A 16,189-nucleotide genomic window follows, 5' to 3' on the forward strand; every position below is an offset into this window, starting at 1 on the left:
ATTATGCAGAGTAACTTAAAAATTTGTGGACAGAGCTTCTGTGTGATTTAGGTTGACGTGAGGATAGCTGTCACTTCCATTTCGTGAGCTGGAAAACTTAAAATCTCTGTTTCTGTTTATTATGTGTATTCTTTTGTTTGCTGACTGCATTTGAAAATGTGAAGATTATGTCTTCTTAATTTAAAGAATAAAATAATAGGAAAATTGCAGATTTTATTTATAGGATTAAGACAGAGACCCTGTGGCCAAATATGTAAGTTGATTTTTAAGAGCATACAAAACAAAGTACCCCTTTTGAAAATTCTTTTAGTTCTTCATGTAAATCAATACCAGGAGATTGGCATTGATGCTTATAAGACATGCAAATATTTTTAGAGTCATTTTTAAAGTGAAGTACAAGTAATTTGTTTCTTTTTAAAAAGTAATCTTTAAAAATTTTGAGGTCTTGACTGATCATTTATTCTTACTCCTTGGTTTCAATCAAGCCTTAAAGTTGAAAATTAATCAACTTAGGCAGCAAAAAGTTTTAATCTAGATTGTAACTTAGACTTGTTCATGTAATAAGTCAGTATGACACCAAAGCATTTTTAGTTTTGTTAAATGCATGTTTAAATATTGTTGTTTTTATATGTAATTAACATAGGTACAGAACTTTATAGTTTCTTTAATTGAAAAAATATTTGGCACTGTATATAAAAACTTCTTGACTACATTGAAGTGTTCACTTGCTGGAAAATGGAGACAGTCCCTTACTAAAGGTGTGTGTGTGTACGCACACACAGTACATGTACATGAGTGTTAAGCAGGCTTTCTATTATATAGAAATGGGTTTCAATATATTGGATGGAGGAGAATATGGAATTTATTTCTGAAATTATGATTAAAGTTGGTAGGAGATAATGTCTTTTTTGTTTTTTAAAAAAATACAACAGGAAGATGGATCTGAAGTTGGTGTTGGTGGTGCACAAGTAACTGGTTCTAATACTCGGAAGCACATACTGCAAGTCTCCACTTTCCAGATGACCATATTAATGCTGTTTAATAATAGAGAGAAATACACATTTGAGGTATGGCTTATAGTAATAAACGTTTTGACCAGTGGTATTGTTTCTTACTATTGTTACTTGAGCCTTTCTAAGTGGAGTTAACTTAAGTGACACTCTTTGAATACAGTTAGGAGAGACTGCATAAAATTCATCCATTAAACTTTGTGATCATCATTTATTACTGGGGCGTGTTTTGTTTTTGTTATTTTAAATTGACAGTATTTAGATACAGTTTTTATATTATATGAATACATACATATCTTGCTAAGTTTGAAAAGTAGATATTGTATCCATTATCACAGTCATGAGTACTACCTCCTATATTTCTCTGTATCTATTTACAGCCAGTTCCCTACAACCACTCTTGGTGCCAAATAACTAATGACTAATATTTTATTTCTGTGGGTTGTTTTGCCTTTTATAGAACTCTATGTAAATATAATGATATGTGTTGTTTATGTTGAGGTTTCATGGTTCATTGTTTTTAAATTCATCTCTGTTATATAGTACCAGTAGTTGGTTCTTTTTACTACCTGTGTATTTGCTACATTTTTTTTAATCAGTTCACTTGTTGTCTATGTTTCATCACCTGAACCAGTACCATGTTTTTTTTTAAATAAATAATAAAAAAAAGACAAGCATGGTGGCACTTACATATAATTCCAGAACTGGGGAGATGGGCCCCAGGCCTGTGAGAGACCTTTGAGCGGGAGGTAAAGAGAGAAAGGTGACTGCCTCCTCAGAAACTACACCTAAGGTTGTCTTCTGAGAGCATGTGTTTAAATTTTAAGTAACTGCCATAAATTGTTCCATATATTCTGCAGTCCGTAGTTTTAGTCAGTTTAGTTTATGTTCAGTTGTATCATGGTCTTAATCTTCCTTTAATGGTGTTGCACATATTTTATGTGTTTGTAAGCTACATAGGTATATCTACACACACACACACACACACACTTGCAGATACAAATGCTTTGTCCCATTATCTTAACTTTTCTATTTCTGTGGCAAAAACACCATGACCAAGGAAACTTGTAAAAGAAAACATTTAATTGGACTTAAAGTTTCAGCAAATTAAGAGTCAATAAAGGGAGAGCAAAGGTGTTGTGTCAGGAATAGCTGAACTCCAGATCCACAAGTAGACAGAAAGCACTAGTTTCTTGAAACCTCAAAGATACATCCTCTAGGAAAAGCCCTCCTCCCACAATACCATACTTCCTAATCATTTCCAAACAGTTCCATGAACTGAGAACAAAAGTATTCAAACATAAGAGCTGTGGGGTCGTTGTCATTTAAACCACATATGTTTATGCCACAAATATTTTTTCAGTCTATTGCTTGCTTTTTCTGAAGAAGAGAACTTACTAATATTTAAAGTTCAGTTAAAATGGCTTTATTTTTTTCTTTTTTTTAAATATTTATTTATTTATTTATTTATTTATTTATTAGTATACAATATTCTGTCTCTGTGTGTGCCTGCAGGCCAGAAGAGGGCACCAGACCTCATTACAGATGGTTGTGAGCTACCATGTGGTTGCTGGGAATTGAACTCAGGACCTTTGGAAGAGCAGTCAGTGCTCTTAACCGCTGAGCCATCTCTCCAGCCCCCTATTTTTTTCTTTTTTGGCTTTTTGAGACAGGGTTTCTCCGTGTCTGTACCCCTGGTTCTCCTAGAATTCGCTCTGTAGACCAGCCTGGCCAAGAACTCAGAGATCTACCTGCTCTGCTGAGATCGAAGGCATGTGCCACTGTGCCTGGCTCATTATAGTTTATTAATTTGATCTCAGAAATGATTTCCTGTCATGGGATTTGTAGAGATTTACTTCTAGCTCTCAGAAGTAGTTTATAGTTTTAGTTTTTATATTTAGATATGGTAATTTTCAAGTTAATTTAGATATGCTGGGATTATAGGTGTGAGTTACCACATCAAGCTTTATGTGGTGCTGGGGATCAAACCTGCGGCATCCTTCATGCTAGACAAGTGTTCTGCCAACTGAACTATATCCCTAGTTCCAATGGGTGTTTAGGTTTTTATTTGTTTGGCAGGGCAGGGCATAATTGAGACAGGGTTGCTCTTTTGTGTAGCTCTGGCTATCTCTTGCTGTCCTAGAACTTGCTCTGTAGACTTGCCTCCTATGCTGAGGTTAAAGGTGTACCCCACTGCTGCCTAGCTCTAGATGTTCTTTTTTATTTTTAAGATTTATTTATTTATTATGTATACAGTATTCTCAGTATTTGTCTGCATGTATGCCTGCTGGCCAGAGAGGGCGCAAGATATCATTACAGGTGGCTATGAGCCACCATGTGGTTGCTGGGAATTGAACTCAGGACCTCTGGAAGAGCAGTCAGTACTCTTAACCTCTGAGCCAACTCTCCAGCCCTTTAATTGAAGTTTTTGTGAATATTTTATGAAGAGTATGTTGTACCTGATAAATACTAAGGTTGATTTTGAGAGCTCTAATTTATTAAAGAACTAAGAAGTATGGTGGGATAAGAACATTCCAAATTTATTTTCTAGAACTACATGAAATTGCTGTGTTAACTGTAGTGATTGAAGGTAGCTTTTCTTTTTCAACCAACTTGGGATCCATTGATGCTAACAAGCAAGTTTTAGGTAGAAGTTGGGTAGAAGAAAATTGCTCTAACATTGTCAATTTATCTAATTCATACACATTGAATTTTCTGTGTAGAATTCCATGCGTATAATGGCCCTCAAAACCTTTGGGTTCTAACTAAGGCATTGTGAGAAGATATATGACACTTAACTTGGGTTGTGCACTGTGTGTTACATCTGTCCCTTCAATTCTATTAGCCAACTCTTTCACAGAAATTAGAGGAGAGCTAAGTACTTCATAATTTTAAAGGAAGCTTTAAAATTTATACGTCTTTGAATTCAGAAAGGTGGTTAGCCACATAACAAATCCCAATCGATGTGCATTAGAACACCCACTAATAGTCTGTTACCTCTTGGTTTCTCTAAGTGTTAGCTGAAGGTCACTTGTGTAACTGTGGCTTTAGGCCCCTTTAGCTTAAGGTCCTTGGCAAGATTGTATTTAATGGTCAGGTTAAGCTTGGAAAATCCAGTTATTTGACAGGGCTTTACACTCCCAAGGTGTTTTTGATGGTGGGCAGATTTGTTTTGGCTGTTGGTAAAAGTCTATAGTTTGTAGTTTCTTTACATGTAGGCCTTTGTGATCTTTTGGTCATTTTTAACATCATAGTGCCTTAGTTGCCCTAATGTGAGCATTCCTAGAGCCCTAAGAAGAAGCCTCATTGTCTTTGTTGGAACTCACATTTTGTCCCTCCCCTTTTTTTTGGTCACCCAAGTCAGTCTGGGCTGATGGAATGTCACAGAGGGCTAAAGTGCTTGCAGATAAATTTGCTTGCCACCAAGCCTGCTGACCTGAATTTGATCTTGGGACTCACATGGTATAAGTTAAGAACTAACTTACCTTCTACAAATGAGTTGTAGCACACGTGCATGCGCACACACACCAAACCCAGTAAATACACAGTGTAACAAAAATGTTTAAAAACAGCACTACCAAGATTATTATGAGCTGTCTTGAGAACTGAGTTACAAGAGAGATAATTTTATAGTGTCACATTTAATTTATAGTAATAGTTTTTAAATGAGGTTTTTCTTATGTGTTTTTTAATAAACTTCATTGAAATCTAAAATAGTTACTAGCATCATAGAATAGTAGCTTATATCCTTAGTTTTAGTAACTAATATTTGGTTTTTGAAAACAACATGAGTAGTAATTCTTATATTAAGGCTGTATAGTATGCTTTTTAAAAATTTTTCTGATTCTCAAGTATAAGAGCTAATTTGAACCCTAATGTCAAATACAATTGAAGTGGAAAGCCAGTAAACATATCCAGTGCTGGGTGTGGTGATGACATGCCTTTACAGCACAAGAAAGGCAGAGACAGGCAGATCTCTGAGTTCAAGAAGAGCCAGGGCTACACAGAGAAACTCCGTGGGAAAGGGGTGTAGTTGATCTGAAATGGATAGCAGTCATCGGTGGTGAGTGTAATGCCACAAGCTAGAAGGAAATATTTTAACATATTGATAGAAAAATAGATGTGTGTAATCTTAATAATTCCCTACATATTTATCAACTAGTAAAATAATTAAAAGGGATATAGAAAATTACATAATATAACAAGGTACAATCGAAACTGTATAAAGAATTTAGACACAGCAGAATAGACATTGAATTCTTGAAATAAATCTCTACATGACACAACTGTGTTACCAAAGCTGAAAAAGGAAAAAGATGTGAGCTCTGTTACAGATGGATGTTGAAAAATGATGTATGTGTCTATGTAGTACTCTTCTTGGAATACAGAGAAGGATGTGCATGAGAATAATGTGTTAAGACAGATAAATTGTAATTGTAGGATATTACACAGATGTTTAGTTGCCACACATCATTTTAAGGCAAAAAGCAATTGGTGCTTTCAACAGATATACTGAAAATATTTGCTTAAAGTTAGTATTTATATTCACTGCTGAAATATAGGCCTCTTAGCCACCTAAACAGGATGGAAGTTTTCTTAGCTGTCATGAAGAATTCTAAACATCACAGCAGGACAGCACCATTGAGAATTGGTGCGATGCCTACCTTTGCTACCACAGTTCCTCTGCAGGTCCTTGAATTATTAACAAAAGAAAAAAGTGAAAGTGATAAATGTGAAATAATGAATATTTACATTTATGGATATTATTTAATAGTATGTGACAATCACAAGAAAACATTCTCAGAATTCTGGTGTGGAAAAATGACACTTTCTGTAAGCAAGCTTTTCATAGCTTATGACATGAAGAAAAGAATTATCAAGAATCATAACCATAATATAGTCATTGCAGCAAGAAATAGAGGATTTATACTAGGATTTATATCAATTTTGCTTTTAAAAGGAAAAATTATGGAAGGTTCTAGAATGGGAGGACTACATATTATATGGTCAGTTTTTTTAAGTCACCTATAAGTTCAAAGAAATTTAAAACTAAACATTTCTTTTTTATGAACTTGATAAACCGATCCCAGGATTTATGTGAATAAGAAAGTGCACAAGACTAAACAAAACTTTTATTTTTCTTTTTTTTTCTTTCTTGATTTTTTTTTGAGACAGAGTTTTTTGTGTGACCCCGGCTGTCCTAGAACTCACTCTGTAGAGCAGGCTGGCCTCAAACTTAGAGATTCTCCTGCATCTGGCTCCCAAGTACTGGGATTAAAGGTGTGCACCACTACTGCCCAGCCTATAAACAGAACATTACTGGAAGGAAATAGGTCTTGGATTGGTGGTGGGGAATCTTAATGACAAAGCATAAAATTACTTTCTGTTTTCAATATATTCCTTCAAGATGAGTTATCCTATAGCCCAGACAGGTGTCTAAATTCATGACCTATGTCTCCCAAGTGCTGGTATTATGATAAAAGTCATAGATGAAGAACTTGTTTGAACAAAATAAGAACCCAGAAACAAATTGGCTTATATATTTATCATTTTAAGTCAGTCTGAATATTTTTGGAGATGTTAGTGGACAGTCAAGGGACTTTACTACCTTTATATCACATTTTATAGGAAGATAGATTCTAGGTAAATGCATATATTTGAAAGCTGATATGTGAGCATAAATAAAGATACCACCTAAGATAGTATTTTCAAATCTTTCAGTATAAGTAACTTATGTTAGAACTAGCCATCTATAGTTTAATAAAACCTACCTATTTAGCTTTCTGTTAGTTCATATATTGTTTGTAATGTCTACAATAGTAATAAACATTATTTGAAGCAGATATATGTATGTGTAAGATAACATTTCACAGAATCTTGACCTTACGTACTTCATGTTTCCATAGATGTATGTGTAGTAAGTCAGGTGAGTGTGCAGTACTCTCAGTTATCCTACTGACAGGAGCACAGTGAGTTAAAAATTACTCACAACTCTTTCCCCAAGTGTTTTTATTTTTCTCAATATAAAATTGTATTTTAGTAATTGCCTAGACCTCAGAATAGTTGTCTTATGATTTTTGTGTTTGTTAATTTTTCAGTAGTCAAATCTTACTTTGATCCCAGAGGCAGTAAATATGGTTTAATTCAGGTTCTAATGTTTGTTTTCATAATGAAAGCTTGAACAAAGTGATTCTGGAAGGAATATAGTAAATATTCCCGAGACTGACTATTGTAGCAGTATTACCTGAATGCTGTCAAGTTCCTGGTGGTTCCTACAGATGGCATTTTTAGAGAACACATTGTACTTCTGAAGCAGAAATGCCCTTGCCTTTAACAGTTTATATAGTTTGTTCAAATAATGAGATTTTAGTAGCAAGTCATAATATTCAGGAGATTTTTTATTGTAAATTAATTCTTTAATGGAATTGCCTTTCACTAGCCAGTGCTTGGTCTATTTATTTGCTGATTAATGTACTTTTAATCTTTGGGGGGAAATCTAATTATGTCAAATCTAATGAAATTTCAGGAAATTCAACAAGAGACAGATATCCCTGAAAGAGAACTTGTTAGAGCCCTCCAGTCCCTCGCCTGTGGTAAACCAACACAGCGGGTCCTCACAAAAGAACCCAAATCAAAGGAGATAGAAAGTGGCCACATATTTACAGTTAATGATCAGTTCACATCCAAACTACACAGAGTCAAGATTCAAACAGGTACCTGGAATTCAAGTTTTCCTCTTAAAAACCATGTATTTTTTACATAGAAAAAATATTCCTCATCTATTGGGTTTCTTCCTTTTAAAGAGTAATAGTTTTATTGTTAACAAAAATAATGTCTGTGGTATGATTGTGCTTGGTTCTGAGAAGGGAAGTGGGGTGTGTAGATACCTGAGCATAGCAAAATGCTGAACCCAAATGCAAATGAAACACAGCCCTACAGACTGCTTAGTAGCAATGGTGTAATTGTTTCTGACTGGTTGGTAGTCAGAAGTCTTTTAAGGCTGTTTTACAGATTTTTAAAATTGGTTGTTACCTAAAGGATTGAACTTTAGGTACTTTCTCTAGGTTTTAGAATTGTAAAACCAGTATTACCTTTAATTTAAAAGCATAAATAACACCATTGTGAACAATTTTTAGTACTGCTTTCTATGCTGATACTGAAAATACTCTTCAGTATATATAATCTGTGTTAGGTTTTTATTTTCTGTTTGTAAATGGCAAAAAGCCAATCCTTCCTTTCCAATGTTTAGAATTAAAGCATCCTGCTTCCTGGTTTCAAGGTTAATATTAGTACACAGACAATACTTCAGCACACATGTCTCCTTGAAGTAAAATATTTTCCTCCATCATTCTAAATATGGTATCACACTCAGGAAAAATAATTTCATATTGTGTCTATTGTATATTCTCTTTTGTCTCAAAGGTTCTTTTTGGAACTACAATTCTTTCAGGATATCCACATTACTACTTTATTTTTTTATTTCTCTTAATCTAAATAATCTAAACCCATACCCCTCATTGACCTCATGAGGGGGTAATTCTTTGTGTAGATTTATTTTTAATTGCTTTATTTTTTTTTTAACTAAATGCTATTGAATGCAGTTTTCTCTTTTCCATGTGTCTTCTTATGTGTGTTTGAGTGAAAAACAGATACATGGTTTGATTGTATTAGATAGGATAGAGGGATATGTGAGATTAGATAACATACCAAGGCTGAAATACAGGACCTCACATACACTAGGTTACTTGCTTCTTAACACTGAGCCATGTCCCCTGCAGAAAGCAGTATTCTTATCAATGAACTTTTCCTACAAGTATCTAAATGTTTATGTTCACCAGAATAATATAAATTATAAATCTGCTATATAATGTCTGTGCATAAGTCAGCCATTTGCCTCTGTGAGGTTTTCTAGTTTGAGTTCAAAGTTTCATGCTTACCTCCTTTTAAGGGCCTGATAACACAACAGATGGGTCTTGTTTTTGCTACATCAATTTTGGCCTAGTTGTATATTAGGTCTTTATTTTGCTCCTCGCTGGTTATTTTGAATACTATAAGAAGGGCAGAGTGAGACTCTCCCAAAGGTTGGAATACAGAGTAAATGTATGATGAGAATTATGAAAATAATATTATTAGGTAATAGAATCCAAGGAATTGGAACAAAGTATTTCATTGCTATAGAATTCTTTTTACTGATACCTCAGTAGTGCATTATAATTATTTTAACTGTTGGAATCTTGACAACACCTCCTCTTCCCTCTCCTGTGATGTCTTATGAGGTCGAGCAAATACTTGACTATCTATCTGAAAGGCTTTTGTTGAAATAATACTTGAAGCCATGACGGAAAAGAAAGAGTTGAGGTCTGAAAGCCATGAACAATTTACAAAGTATGTACTGTTAATTTTCCCACTGGAGATACTCACTACCATTTTTATTCTGGTCTATGAATAATTGACTTTCAGCCAGGCATGTGTGGAATACAAATTTAATAGCAGAAGTCAGGAGGCCAAAGCAGGTGAATGTCTGAGTTTGAGGACATCCTTATCTAAATAATGAGTTCTAGTCAAACAGGGCTATGTAGTGAGACCCTCTTAAAAAATATATTTTTTGGCTTTATTTTCTTATTTAAAACTATCTTCTAATTATCCAAAAAAAAGTATATAATTGAGGTGAGTGTGAATGCTTACTTATTGTGTGTTAACTTATATGTGTACTCTAGTTGAGATGGATTTTTCTCTGAATAATAGTAAATTATATTACATTTTCTTATAAGCCAAATTTTTAATATATTTCTTCTGACAAATACCTTTATTTTTATTTTAGTTGCAGCCAAACAAGGTGAATCTGACCCAGAGAGGAAAGAAACAAGACAGAAAGTAGATGATGACAGAAAGCATGAGATAGAAGCTGCTATAGTGCGAATAATGAAGTCTAGGAAGAAGATGCAGCACAATGTTTTAGTAGCAGAGGTAAGGATGCTTGGAGCCATATTGGCATCATTTTCACACAATACTACTTACTACGAGCAAGACACTGCATAATGAAACACCTGCACACCAGTGTACCTTTTTAAACAAATCATCTGTATTTTTTTTTTCATCTGTATTTTTGAACAGTAGTAATGTTACCATTTTTTGAGGACCTCTTCACAAATTAGTAAACTAAGACCCATGAGGAGTCATTAACATAGTCGGATTAAAAAGCTTTGTTTAAGAATTTAAACGAGTAGGTCTGACAGTTTATTAACTGAGAAATGAGAAGGAAGAGTTTAGCTTCTTGGGTTTCTGGCTTGAGTGAATAAACAGATTGGGCCCCTTAACTCTATAGTGAGAAAGAGTGGTGTGCTTCTATGATCTGTATCTTAGTTGTAATGGTTTGCACATTTGTTGTATACTGGCGTTTGCGGGGCTGGGAGTCCATTAGAGCATTGAAAGTTAGTTAAAACGTGAAGGCTAGACATTAAATTATGAATTCACATTATGTAGGCATATGGTCAAAACTGGATTTATATTATAAATTGCTCAGGCGTAACATGGAAAATAACAGAAGGAAAACACTGCAAGATAGAGTTCTACAGTACCACATTCAGGAACAATGAGAATGCCTAATGACACTGAGAAGAAGCCAGTGAGCACTGGTTTTAAAGGGTTTTTTGTTTGTTTGTTTGTTTGTTTTTTGTTTTTTTCTAAACCAGTCTTAGATATAGAGGGTCCCAGTCTACCCAGACCTACTGAATCAGAAATTCTTGGGTCAGCAATCTGGCCTTTTAACAGGTTCTATGTAGGTGATTATGAAACGTGTTCAAATATGATGCCCTTCCAAAGAGAACAACAAACTAAGCATGGTTTTATACAGCAGAGAAGTGACCACGAGTGGGTGGTCAATAATTGTAGAAACCATAAAGCTTAGATGAATGACTGTATCGGCAAATGTGATTAATTAATTTTGCCATATATTTTCACTGGTCTAGTAAGAGTAGATAGTTGATGCCACACCGGGGAAGTGGGCATGGAAACCACCAAGAGTTTGTACTTTGAGACCATGGGTCCTGGTAATAGGCAGAAAGAAGAACTCTAGAAGATTAAGTGGTAGGATTAGGAGTTCTATAATTTGCCCTTTTCTTCTAAATGGAGATTGTTGATGTGCGTATATTGTGGTTGGTTAGGACAAGGAGGTAGTAAAATCTGGGAAAGGATGAATATTGGTGGCTGATAATAAGGAATAGTGGGCAGTAACAAAATGTGCCTTTTCCTGAGAACACAGTAGAGCACACAGTCTGTGCTGACCAAGCAATGATGAAGTAGATAAACACTATGTAAGGCAGGAAGATGAGTATCAAATCAAACTAAAATGAGATGGCTTCTTTCTTGTCCCTGTGGAAAACAGGATAGTGGTTATGCATTTATTGTAGCACCAAGGTTGGAAAAGAAGGAACACATTGAAATTAGCGATTCTGTCTACAGCAGAGCAGTGATTTTCATTATAAATTTGTGGTAGGATTTTCCAGGGATTTTCAAACCTTTATAAAAGGCCAGTTTTAGCCTGAGGGCAGCTAAAAGCAACACATACAAGTGTGACTAGATATAAATGATTTATATCATAAAAACAAGTATTAGGTGGTATTTGACCTGTGAGTGCAACTGATGACTCCTAGTTTATACTAATAACAATTTCATCAAACAATGCTTATAAAATAGGACCAAAGAAACCAGAGTCAAATGCTTTTGAGAGTTGAAGTAGTCTTGAATACAGTCTAGGCCCTGTAAGGAAAGAGGCTGTGTCCAGAGTAGCTATTCACAGTCTGAAAGATATTTAAGGATAGACAATTTCAAGTGGATGGTAGCAAGATTTTTGTTTTTGTTCCTTTTTTTAAATTAGCAGGTGTATTAAATCCACTGTGAGGATGCAGAGAGGCTAAGGTTGGAAAAGGAGAACTACCTGCCAAGTGCAAGGCTTTTGATGCTACAGTGGTAATTGTGGAAGGAGGATGGATAGTAGGTGCATAGTGGAGTGCTGAAATTTCACATCCAGAATTTCTAATAACTGATTCTTGTGGGAAAATAACCTTAATCAACAGGGGTTAAAGAAAACCTGGATTGTGGGTGGGTGGATGAGTCAGGGTGGATTATTGAAATGTTCATAAGCTTTGAGGACAAAGATGTTTAGATTCTCTTTGGTTCTGGTACTAATTGTTAATACCAACTTCTTATTTTCCTTTATAAAATGAAACAGCCTACATTGTAGTTAAAAGCATTAAACAAGTATATTTATTTACTTTACATACACACACTGATTGATAGCAGTAGACTGGCTGCTACGGTTAATTTATTACTGGAAGCACCATGTTTATGATCTGACTGCAGCTGGAGCAAATGATGATGGTTATTCGTATTATTGGCAGCCATTGCTGTAAGTTATTTTATCCATTAACTCATCTCTGAGATCCCAGAGCTGGACAAATATGAATCAGGAATTTGAACCCAGGCAACTTGGATCCAGAGCTTGTGTTGTAAACCACATACTGTGCTACCCAGGTTCTGTAAGCTGAGAAAATAACCCAGAAGTTAGTAATACCATCATCAAAATGATTACACTTTATGCTGATATATTGTCAGATTAGTGAAATCCAATTTAATCTTCTTTATCGTTCACATTTTGACACATGGCAGTGTGTTCTAACCATCTATAACATTTTCAAGTAAAGTACTTAAAAGTTTTTCCTTGTGCTTTTTTTCTGTTTCAGTCATTTTATCTGTCTGTTAGGTTGATGCAGCGTACTCTTACCTTATGTTCCCTATTGGTGTGATTATAGATGTTAGTCACCATGCCTGGTGCGTCTATATTTTCTAATTTAGTTGTACAGTCACTAAATCTTGATCTTGGCTTTACAATGGCATGTCAGCTCTAGTAAAAGAGGGGTTTTTGTGTGTTTATGTAGTAGTGTTTTAGTTAAAAGTTAGTTTGTACCTTCTCTTTTTAGGTAACTCAACAGTTGAAGGCTCGATTCTTACCAAGTCCAGTTGTTATTAAGAAACGTATTGAAGGACTTATTGAGAGAGAATATTTGGCACGAACCCCTGAGGATCGCAAAGTATACACATACGTAGCATAAAATGCATTCAGAAATTTGATTTATTCTTGGACTGTACTTTTCGCATGGACTGGGAAGTTCTTTTAAATCATTACTATTAAGACGACCATCTCTTCTGTTAAATTGCAGTACATGTTATAGACCACTCAGATCAAGCCTCTCCTTCCTCTGAGAGTTTTCAACATCAGTTGATTGAGCTTCAGGCTTTCCAACGTTATCCCTGTAGAGATCATCTTTACAGTTCCTCGGGAAAATGTGAATGTGCCGCGTTTTGTTTTCAATATTGTATGAAAACAGGAAAAAAATAAAACAAATTTAGAAAACACAGCTCATTAAAATAAAATTGTTGGATTTCATTTCCCCAGGTCTTCAGTGTTGATGTAAATGTGTTTCTGTAGTGTTGCTTATTAGCACTTTGCGCATTGTGTAAGTTGGGTAGCAAAAATGGCAACAGACATACAAAGTTCCCAGTTTTCTTGCTCTGTTTGTGACATTTCCTTAGCTGGTATTGTTTAAAGGTTTGATAAATATACAAAGACCCAGGCATACAATTGGCGCATGCTTTATCCTACCACTTGCACTTATTAATCTTCCAGCCTTATGACCAAGAACCTTTGTTTGGCCATGAGTACACACCCTGAGTTGTTTTGTCCCTATTGTAATTTGAGGTTTTCCAAATTAAGTTCTAAGATGACTAGGTTTTGCTCTGAGTTATTTCTAGAGAAAGAAAATATTTTAGTATGTATAAATTGTACAATAATTTTTTGCTGTTGTACTTACTGCTAATAGTAGATTGTATAGGGTGGTGTTTTATTTCATTTATTGTAGACAGAAAAATAAACGAATTTAGTATTCACATACACACTAACTCAAGTATGTCAGAGCACAAAGGTGGCAGCTGGTTATATTTAATTCAGTCCCTTTGAAAAGCACATACATTCTACCCTTTGTTTATAAATAACTTAGCCCCCATCTCTGTCTCTGTCTCTCTCTCTCTCTCTCTCTCTCTCACACACACACACACACACACACAGCAAACACACAACAAACAGTTTAAATATATATTTTGGTGAAACTGGTACACCATTAATTATTTCAAAATGCTATCTAAAATTGCAATAAATAGATTCACTTGGTAGTTTGAAGGAAGTCTTCAGTTCTTGCAGCTGTGTTTTGGAAAGTGATTAAGCAATATTTTTCAAATGTGATGATTCTTGGGTATTTAGCTCTCCGTTGTCCTCTGAAGAGTCATTTTCATGTTTCCAGAGATGTGCTTTGTGCTGGAGATTTGTGTCCATTGCTCTGTGCTTCCAACCATCACTGAAGTTGTTTCCTACCCAATTTATCTGCCAAGGATTATAGTTTGCTTTAACATCAGAGTATTTTTATCTTGCATTTTATTTAACTTCTTTTTTTTTCCCCTCTCTTACAAGGTAATGTTTTAGATATGTAATTGGGGGAAACCACTGTAGATTTCTGTCAGAAAAATGAAATGTTACTGAGTTCAAGTAACCAACTCCCCATTGAACATCAATACTGTTGCTATGCTTATTAGAATGTATGTCTCAGAAGATTGTTTCTGTTTACGTTGATGGTGAAGTTACAGTAACTGAATTATAATATGGATTAAAAACTCCACATAAATATTTTCCCCATGCGTCTTGGATTATAATTTCCCTTTTAGGCCTGCAAATATGCTTTTATTTCATTTAAATTGCTTTTATCTGTGCTGTACAATTTAAGCCTTATGACCTTGATTTCTTCATGTTTCCCACTTTTACGTGAGACAGTGAAGATGTTATCAATATAGAAATTGCTGTGCTTGCACAGGTACCACAGAACGCTGAAGAGTTGCTTTCTCATATAGTTGGAATTTTAACTAAAAAAGCTGCTCTTTAACACTTTGGAAGTGAGGACAGTTCTGGTTGTCAGCAATTGAGGAAGCTATGAAAGCTTCTGTTATGAAGACTCCTAAGTCAGACATTGAAAACAAAGTGCTAGCTCAAACCATTAAAATTTCATTGATGTCATCTTCAGTATGGCTGTACACATCAGGTCTAGCATATGTATAGGGACATAAAGATTTGATACTTGTGCTTCTAGATGCTTGCTTCTGGGTTAAAGTAAATTTGCTGGGGAATGCTGCTTCTACTACCTTACCAAATTCTTGTGATGCATTTTGATGTTTCTCCTCAGCAATAGGTCATTGACATTTTTATCTACTTTTAATGTTTTGAAAAAATAATGTGACTAAATTTTTTGTGACTCTTAGGGGAGATGGATAATTTTTCCAGCTACAAAAATGATGTCACCTCTGTTCATTAAATGTTGTGTTGTAATTCTTTGCTGTCGTTTTTCATGAGGACAGCAATTTATTTTTAAATTGTCAATTTAAAAATTGAAAATTTATTACAATTAGGAAACAGCCTTAAAAATAAAAAGGAAATGGTTATGATTGCAAGGATTCTTTATGTCAGTGAATTTAACCAGGGAATTGAAGGGATGTATATATGGGGCATTGTAAGTACTGGGCAGGGACGCACCATTACAAAACCTGGAAATCTTGAACAGTGAAGCATTGTTGACTTCTGTTTTCTCAGTATGCTGGTTGGTTGGGAAGGCTTAGCTAAGAACCAGTGCTCTTATAAATAATGTGCACATTTCCCAAAACTAGTACCCTGACTGGCAATCTTAGGCTTCTGAATACCTAATTCTATTACTTGGGTATTAATGTTTTTTGTTAAGTCTATACGGTGCTTCTTTGGGTTTAATTTTGAGTATTCACTTTAAACAAATAATATAAGATTTTGTCCTTGTCTCTCTACTATCCTTTGAAAGTAGCCTAATTATTTATGTTATGTTTTACAGAACATAAGGTTCTTGCAGTCTTCGAAGGAAAGCCTCTGTGTATTATTTGTAACATTTGTAAAATGTTACACCGTGTGGTAGTACTTTATTTGGTAACTATTTTTGTGTTCTATTGATAATGGAAAATGTAAGAAGGGGGCAGTGTAAATGAAATTATAAATCATTTCTAGTCACAAGAGCAGAAATGATAAAGTCACAGGTGACTTGTGGAAACAGTTTGTT

General features: G+C 34.8%; 1 protein-coding gene across 2 annotated transcripts in view; it reads left to right on the plus strand.

Annotated features, from left to right (window-relative positions):
• Cul3 (cullin 3) overlaps positions 1-15,560 on the plus strand; it is a 92,136-nt gene extending 76,576 nt beyond the window's left edge. For both annotated transcript variants that reach the window (XM_057757662.1, XM_057757671.1), the window contains 4 exons: positions 933-1,067; positions 7,537-7,723; positions 9,832-9,977; positions 12,989-15,560. In XM_057757662.1, the coding sequence (XP_057613645.1) occupies positions 933-1,067; positions 7,537-7,723; positions 9,832-9,977; positions 12,989-13,120 (600 nt within the window). In that variant the 3' untranslated portion in view covers positions 13,121-15,560. The remainder of the gene's footprint in view (positions 1-932; positions 1,068-7,536; positions 7,724-9,831; positions 9,978-12,988) is intronic.
• Positions 15,561-16,189: the final 629 nt, after the last annotated feature.

This window comes from Chionomys nivalis, chromosome 2 (assembly GCF_950005125.1).
Source record: "Chionomys nivalis chromosome 2, mChiNiv1.1, whole genome shotgun sequence".
NCBI classification, from domain to species: Eukaryota; Metazoa; Chordata; class Mammalia; order Rodentia; family Cricetidae; genus Chionomys; species Chionomys nivalis.